This window comes from Cariama cristata, unplaced genomic scaffold (assembly GCF_000690535.1).
Source record: "Cariama cristata isolate BGI_N322 unplaced genomic scaffold, ASM69053v1 scaffold42600, whole genome shotgun sequence".
Classification (NCBI taxonomy): domain Eukaryota; kingdom Metazoa; phylum Chordata; class Aves; order Cariamiformes; family Cariamidae; genus Cariama; species Cariama cristata.
In genome coordinates this window covers 1-8,501 of record NW_009596025.1, presented here as the reverse complement: position 1 = coordinate 8,501, position 8,501 = coordinate 1, and the positions used below count along the sequence as shown (strand labels likewise).

Sequence of the window (8,501 nt, the reverse complement as noted above, 5' to 3'; positions counted from 1 at the left end):
ATGTTCTGTGCAGCTGGGGACCACAGCTTCGGTACCACGGCCTGGAGCCCCTCTGCACAGCATGAGACCTGACTCTGCCCATTCACTCCAGGCCAGAGTAAACATCTTTTATTGCAGTATCGGGGCACGGTGAGTAACCACACTGAAAACAACTGGGGGAAAACAAAACCCAGAGCATGACAACCAACAGAAAACTACCACAGCCCAGACGTGGCTGCCCAGGGATGTGTGCTTTCCAAAACATTTCACATGCTTGGGCTCGGTGAAATGCTGGGTTGAACACTGAGCTGCAGACCCTGTCCCCAGGCTCAGTGGATGGTGCTGGCAAGGACCTGCACAGCCCCACAGAACATCCCGGTGCCACAGGGGATGGCTGACAAGTGTCTGTCCTAGCCTGACACCAAGCCAGCCGTCACCGGTGGAAGCGGCTTCAGATCTTACAGTGCAATCCAGACACCCAGCATGGGACGATTTACCCACCGTGCAGAGGGGGGAAAAAGAAACAGCACTTTTCCTCACGCCCTGGAAAGGAAATTAAGATCCTGCTGTTCTTGGCAAGACAGGAGTTAAAAAAAATAATAAAGAAGAAAAAGATATGAATTTCTCACCCATGTGGAGTGTTTTACAACAGCAAGCATTCCCACAGAAGCAGCAGCCGCCGCAGTTCACAGCCACCGAGTGGTTTCCCAGCCTGGCCATGCTGTGGGTCCGCAGCAGAGCATGGATCCCAGTTCAAGCCAGACCTGAACCCAGCACATGGCCCTGCGTGACAGTGATCACTCCCTCCCAAACTGCCACAAGTCTAGATGTATTGGTGTATGTAAGGCATGCTGACAGTTTGCAATGAGAAGCGGTACAGGACTGCACTGTGTCACGATGGTTCTGTAGAGATCCTGTGCTTCTGACCTGTAATAACCCTCTCACAACAGCCTTGATGCTTTGCTCAGCAGAGGTTTCAAATCCCATCGAACTGTGCAGCGGCTGGGTGACGTGCACAAAACTAAGAAACGCCAATCCACAGGACTGCCTCTTCTCGACTCTCAGTCAGGCAGGGACCAGACTTGGGGTTTTGTTGACAAAAGTGAAAAACAGTGATGTGCTCCTCACCCGCCCGGGCAGGTAGGCCGTGCTGCTGTGGCTCTCCTCCCCTCCATGCCAGCGTCACCCAATGCCCCATCAGGTACCCTGCGGAGAGCCCGCTGGGGCTGGTCCTGCAGCTCGGCCAAACGCAGCCAAACTGGGGACACTCCAGGAAGGGGCTCCAAGGCACAGGGCGGAGAGGTGACACCAACACATTGACAAGCCGGTGGGATGGGACAGGACATCTGAGTGGACATCTCTCTGGTGGTGATGTTTCTCCAACAATTTTTAGCACGAGTTTTGGGTGCTCCACTTGCGCCTTGGCCAAACTCCCTTGGGCCGTCTAAACTCCCTGAGGTTAAAAACTCCCCAAACGTAGTACCCCTCACCTTCTTTCCCGGAACACAACACACATTACAGCCCTGCTCAACTGTACCCACTTCAAGCTCCCTCCAGCCACATGCCTGTGACTGCTGAAATCCTCTCCAGCTGCCTAAATTTGCCACATGCCCTGGGGATTTCTCAGTAGGAAACACTATATAAATATCACTGATGATTAGTGCCCCATTGTTACTATTTCTGATGCGGCTGTTACAAGGGTGAATGGCATGACCTCATTTGTACGACTGTGACTGGCAACCTGTCACCCTGCTGCAGGATATAATGGAGACTGCACAATTAGTATTTCCTCTCTCCGTCTTCCCCAAGGCATCTGTCTTCTCCATCACCTGCAGACCCCCTCGACTCCCGCCCGCCCCATGCAGACCCTGCAGGCAAAATTAAAAAATGTGTCACCCACACCAGGAGCAGCAGTCACGACAATGCCAGCTCAGCCGTGCATCGTGGAGGGAGCGACTTGGTGTGACGGCTGAACGTGCCTGCCGGAGACAGCCCGGTGTCCCCACTGGCAGCATGGCTCAGCCTGGCAGCATGGGCAGAGACAAGAGAGAAGTGCCTTGGTAATGACACCTTGGGACCAGGGATTTCAGATGTTCTGCAGTCAGATGCACTATTTTGTACTCCTGAGCCCCTGCGAGCCCTTGCCAGAGGGTGAAGCTCCTGTACCAAGGAACCGTGACTGGGGGACAGGGATGGGGCCAGGCAAGACGCTGCGCTACCTGCTCAGTCACCATCGCAGCAGGCATGGGCACGGCTCTGCTGCCTCCCACGGAGCCGGACCTTGCAGGTCCTCTCTCCACTGCTCACCTTCACCAGGGACCTGTCTCCCCCATCCAGCTTTCTCCTTCTCCCACTGACATCAGCACAGGCCTGGACTACCAGGGCTTTTATGCCCCACTTGCCAGCCGAGGCATCTCCCTTATTCCTGCTCTTGGCTGGGCTGGGACCATCCCAGGGGCGATGGGGCAGCGCACACCAAAGGATACTAAAACTTTGATTTGTGATTTCAAAGTTCCAGAGATTTATCCTCAGGTCATCTGCTGACATGTAGGTCTCGTAGTCGCTGTTGACGGAGATGGAGTTGATGTGGTAGGTATGCGCGTTGGCAAAAACCCTCCGGGGGGTGGCCTCCACCATCAGGTCCATAGGCCGGAGCACAGGTACCTGCGGGATGGGAAGCAGAGCATCAGCAACCAAGGACAGGGTCCGACTGTCCCACTTGACCCATGCCAGCACCCAGCACAGGGGGGATGCCCCACGGCCAAGGGGGGTGCCCGCAGAGCACTGTCTGCCAGAGCTCCATCCCACCTGCCTCTTAACACACTCTCACCAAGGAAACCTAGCACCTTTCAAAGTGTACGAACATAAGGACAAGCAGACACGAAAGCCTTTTACTTTTGAAAGAGGCACCAGTACCGTTAAATTGTCATGAGGTAGCAAGAGCCCAGTAAACCAGGCTCAGATCTCTGCTACAGCAACCGTTCGTTCCTTGAAAAAAAGATAAAAACCACTTCTGCCTTGTTTTGCCACTGTTAACCAGAATCTGAAATTCCTGGAGCACTTCTAACAGAAATACATTTCTTGAGAGAGCCAGGTCAGCACTGATTTTTCTCTTAACTTTTCTGCATTTGCTTCACAGTGAAGTGACAGAGGTAAGAGATGAGAAGAGACAGGGAAAGGGAACACACAGGGCAGAGACAGATGGAGGGACCAGAAACAGAACCACACACATTTGCCTTTAGATTAATAAGCATAACTCATGTAAACATCGGGGGATGGAGAGATGCAGTAAGAACAGTGTATCCAAGGAGCAGTGTAAGTAATAACTTCAGACACAATACTCTTACGGCAACATAATACACTAGAAAGGTGCTAAGTCTGTGCTCCCGTTTGCCAGTAAGCTATTCCCTCAAGCTACTTCATTACTTTGTGTATTATCCGTGCGCTGCCCAAAGAGATTTCCCATGGCTGCAGAGGTAGGGACAGGAGTGTGACAGCCAGCTCGAGTGACACTAGAGCACAGGGACTGCCAGCTCAGAGCCTGAGCTTAATGTGACGAGCCTGCCTGCTAATTCAGCCTGACACAGTCAATGATGCATCGTTTGCAGCTGAAGGACTCTGCTCAGCCATCTGGGGATGGAGGCTCGTGTTTTGCTCAGGGATTACAGGAACCAGGCTGTCATTCAGACTGTCGGAAACATGATGGTTGTGCAAAGGGAAAGGGCTCAACAGTTACACCAGGCCTCGCCAGCCACAAAAATAAGTACAGCAAAAGCTTCGGCAGAGGATTTCGCTCAGTGAGCTGCTGCTGCGCAGCCTGACAGCACCTCGTGGTCAAACCCCAGGCCAGGCCCCGTCCCTGGCAGGAGCCCAGCAGCACACACTGCAGTGCGAAGAACCAGCGCAGTCGGGGTCTAAGCCAGAGCAGCACGGCCATCCGCAACCGCCGGCACCCCAACAATCCCCTACCCGATTCTCACATGGCAGCTACTCACAACCACAGAGCTAAGACAAACTCTTCAGCCAAGAAAATTGTTACCTCAGAGTCAAATTCTGGGGCGTTTTTTATGTCTGGAACTTGGTCCATCACCAGGTAAAACCCCATGAGCGAACAAACCTGGTCACCCGTGACTATTTTGTTAAGGCAGAATTTTTTATCCGCTACAGTGGCAAGAATCTGCACTGAAATATGGAAAACAGCAAGCGTCCATGCCCCTTCTCACCACATGCTGCGAGCTTTTGCTTAAGGGTATCAACAATAAGTATTTAAATCTGAAAGCACTGCCATTTTGAGGCAGAAGCAGCCAGGAACCTCTTCTCTGCTTAAGTTTGCCCGAAAGCCGGCTGGAAACACTGCCACTGCGGAGGAGGCCACTGCGAGCCCGTGCCGACGGCTCGATCCTGGTGCTGGCACTGACGTATGTCCTCACTGACGTGTGAATCACAGGCAGAGAAAAGCCTCTGTCTCCCTCTCCCTGCTCATCCCACTTGCCACCACGGGACTGTCCTTGGCTGCGTCTTTCCCAGCGCGCTGCCTGCTCTCCAGCAACGTAACTCCCAGCACCCGGTGCCAGCGGCTGACAGACACCTGTGTTACATTTCTGCTTAACATACAAAAAAGGAAAAGCAACGGTGGTCTGAGGGAAGACTCTGCAAACTGCTCCGGGTGCCGCAGCCACACCATCCCGACCCCAGCTGGGCAGGGAGAGGCTCAGAGCGGCAGCGGTCAGTGATGGTGAAGAGAAAGCGCCCAACAAATGAGGCAACGTGAGAGGAACTCAAAGTCAGTCTTGGTTTGTTGTGGTTTTTGGTTGTTTTTTTTTTTAACCAGGCAGAGTCGAAGCCAGTGTCTGCCTAAACCACCTGGCTCACCCCAGCATTGCCATGGCAATCCTCAACAGCACACAGACCTCCTCAGTGCATCCCTTCTTCAATTACGGAGCCAACCTGCAGGGCAGGCTCTGGTATTATATATACCCATTATTAAAGGGTAATTCAGTGTAACAAACCGCATCAAGTACATAGAAAGGCTGTCAAATAAAATAAACCACTAATAAATTAAATTACTTTCTGTTTTCACGAAGGTGGGGGAAATGCCCGTCATTTTTCATTTAAAACAAAATATGTCTTAATTTTTCCTTCTGCCTTTTCAGGCACCCCCTGCAAAAGAGCCGGTCCCACTCAAAGCGCACATGACACCCGAGTCCTTTCTCCTTGTCTGCTAAAGGCTTCCCCTTTCCTGAGCTAATGAGGCACTAATCCTCCCTTGAGCTGTAAAACTCATTTTCTCGGTGGCTGGGGGGTGGAGGGAGCCAGCGTGCCCCGGCCCCCTCCCACTGTCGGTGCTACATGTGCTCCTGCCACCTCCAGCTGCTGGCAAAGGACCACGGCACAGGTAACGCCATGTCGGTAATTGCTGCTGCTTCACTACTTTGCCCCCTGTTCCCATCAGGTTTCCCCCTTTCATTGTCTGTCACGTCGACTGTCACCAAACGCTCCCTGCTCCTGGAGGGAAAAGCTTCGTCGTTTTCGGCGCTGAGTTGGACTTGGCCTGAAGAGCTGCAGAGATTCGGTGTTTCTCAGGAAAACCTCGTCCTCTGCCCAGAGGTGCTATATGGCATGCGGCATTTTCAAAACACAAGTCAATATACAAGGGAAAAAGATTAAGGCCTCAGCTCCCAGGATGGGATGGTGACATAACCGCTCACAAGCACAAGTCCAACGTGTGCCGGGTTTGAGCTGCCCGTTACTGGGGGTCAGACCGGTGACAGGAAAGCCCCAGCACAGCCCTGCAGCAAGATGGGACTCAACGACCTACACTCAAGGTGAAGGCACTGCTGGGAATCCTTCTCACGGGACATGCTGTAGGCCAAAAATCCTAAAGGGTGTGAATATGACAGGGCTGGCTCATGAAGGGAAAGCCCAGCGCACACAAGCAAAGCAGCAATACCACCTCTGCCCCAGAAGGCTGCTGCAGCACCCCAGCATCGCCCTGGTGCGGGTCCTGCACCCACCCCTGCACAGCGCTCCTGGCCGCGGGCAGATGAGAGCGAGGACAACCACAGACGTGGCAGCATTGGGACCACGCACCCGTTTCTGTGTAATGGAGAAGGAGGTTTTCCTCTCAGTTACCTCCATGGAAATCCTCTTGGCACAATGGAGCTGCACTGGACTGACTTACACCAAGATCCAAATCTGACCCAGAGTAGTAGCCATTAAAAATAATCCATTTAGGCGTCTATCCGGTCCCCACCTCGTCAGGGGTTACCAAGTCTCAGCACCAACTGCAGTCGAAGCTCTGCAATTACCTGCTACGTGCAGCGGCGTCGGCAGCAGGTCAGCCCAGCAGCGCAGCGGCAGTCATGTCAATTGCAAAGCGGCTCCCACCACAACCCGCTCAGCATGTAAGTCAGCACTTACCGGAGTGCTGTAAACCAGAGGACAGAGCAGAGCTTTCCTCTCTCCTTCTGCACTTACAGCAGGACAAACTGCCCTTTCTGATGGGAGCCGAGCGGCGGTGGTGCCAGGCCAGCGCGGACACCCAGGCACAGCCCGGCTCCCACCTGCCCCTGCTCACACAAGTGCTGCCTGGCACACAGTTTGCTCCGCGGCCTCGGTGAGCTGGCAGGATTTGTCCAAGTGGGATTAGTCACAGCTGAAGCCCAGATTAACCCTAGCCTTGGGTTTGCAAGAAGGAAAATGTAATCCAGTTCCTGGCAAATCAGAGAGCAGAGCAAGCTGCTCGGGGATAAATCCGGCAAGGTTCTTTACCTGCTCCAGCAGCTGAGCTCCTCTAAATGTGCCCTCCGATGTTTACTTCTTACCTACAAAAGGCATATTCTGTAACTGGCTGATGCTGCCTGCAGATTAGTATTTTGCAGACAAAATGTGCATCAAACACTATTTTCATGGCAGACTGACAATTTCATGCTCTTCAGGATTTTGTCTTTTTGGACCTTCCCCGTGAAGTGTGGGAGGATAAACCCACTATCTCATTACGGGTCCATGTAGCTGATAGAGCTTCTGGTTTCATCTCTTTTCCCTAGACATGTCCCTCCCTGGTAAGCATCACACTAACACCGTTTCTTCTGTTGCCTGCTACTGAGCCTTTTCTCATACAGTGAAATGCAGGCACAGACCTGCTGCCAACTGAAGATCCACCTTCACGTGTGCAGGTCCAAAAGGCAGAGGTTGCCCCAGAAGGGCCTGAGTCCCAGCTGGGGGGCCAGGAGGACACGGAAGACCATGGACACCAGGTCTGCAGAGGGGATGCTGCAGCCAGCGCTGCGGTGCCGGAGCGGGAGTGTGTGCTGCCCGGCAGACCTGCCGGCCAGAGCCAGAGCCGTGTCCAGCTTCTCAATGACTGCTCTGCCATGGAGGAGGCTGCCGGCACACCGCAGGGCGCTGGCACCCGTAGGCGCTCAGCACACTCCCGCAGCTGCAGGAGTCGGAGCTGGAGGGGGAGAAGGCATGGCATGTACCTGGCTGCATGCCGAGACCCCACTGTGCCATGGGCAAGGGCCGCGGGAGCGGGCAGCTAGTCCCTGCACCGCCTGCCCCATGCCCCCTCCCAGAGCCCCCAGCCCTGTGGTAGGGCAGAAGCGGGGCTATCGTCCTTCTGTCCCCACTTGGACGCCTCAGCAGAAGACAAAGGGAGCCATTTGTGGGCAGTAGGTCCCAGCCGTAACAGGGACTGAGTCGCAGGAGCATCTGCTGGGCTCCGCTCTGTATCAGCACTGAGGTGCAGAGTTCAAAGCCTGAAGTTAGTCCATGTGGGCCAACTGTTCGGGCATCAACACAAATACCAACCCCCTCCAAAACCAGGGCGAGTTCACGAAGGGTTTTTAGTGCAGGGCTGAGCATTGACTACAAGTATTGTTCCACATACAGCCCAAATCATCCTAGATTTCCTGTTCTTTGTATATTTTTATATTATGATAAGATTTTTTTTGTTTGTAACTGAGAATTTGTCCTAGTTCAGTTATTACACTCTAGGATTACTTTCACCATCTGTACCTAAATTCTGAAATAAATTTGCAGAAACCTCAAAGAACAAACAAAATATTTTTCTTCTCTGAAGTTAAAAATCCTGAACTCTTCATGTTAATCTCATTAGAATTGCATTCCCCTTAAAGATGCAATTGTTTGAAAAGGTATTTTTAAACTTCTGTCTTCCACTGAAAAAAAGCCGGTGTCATTAAAATCCCACCAGGCAACTTTTTCCTACTTCTCTTAGAACAAGTGTGGAGAAGCACAGCCATGTTACCAAACACACATTCAGACCAATCCAAATCCGCTCGCTAATTCTGCCCGGCACACTGTTTTTACAGTACGTCTAGACATAGATACCAGCAGTGTAATTGCTGTGGAAAAAGAGATGAAAAAAATATCTGAAAGGTCAATTCTGGTCATCAGCATTTCAAGGCGAGTTTACAAATCTTGAAACGATAAATAATGAGTTTTCACCAGAACAGAAAGAATTCAACTCATGACCTGGGAAAAACAAAAAAATGAGTAAAGCA

The 8,501-nt window shown here is 52.5% G+C and overlaps 1 protein-coding gene across 1 annotated transcript in view; it reads right to left on the bottom strand.

Annotated features, from left to right (window-relative positions):
* Positions 1-2,658, bottom strand: part of LOC104164762 (serine/threonine-protein phosphatase 2A 55 kDa regulatory subunit B beta isoform) — a gene marked incomplete at its 3' end in the record, with an annotated part of 11,172 nt that extends 8,514 nt beyond the window's left edge. Inside the window, exon 1 of the mRNA XM_009704206.1 lies at positions 2,466-2,658. Coding sequence (XP_009702508.1) covers positions 2,466-2,625 — 160 coding nt within the window. The remainder of the gene's footprint in view (positions 1-2,465) is intronic.
* Between the last annotated feature and the right edge of the window lie 5,843 nt (positions 2,659-8,501).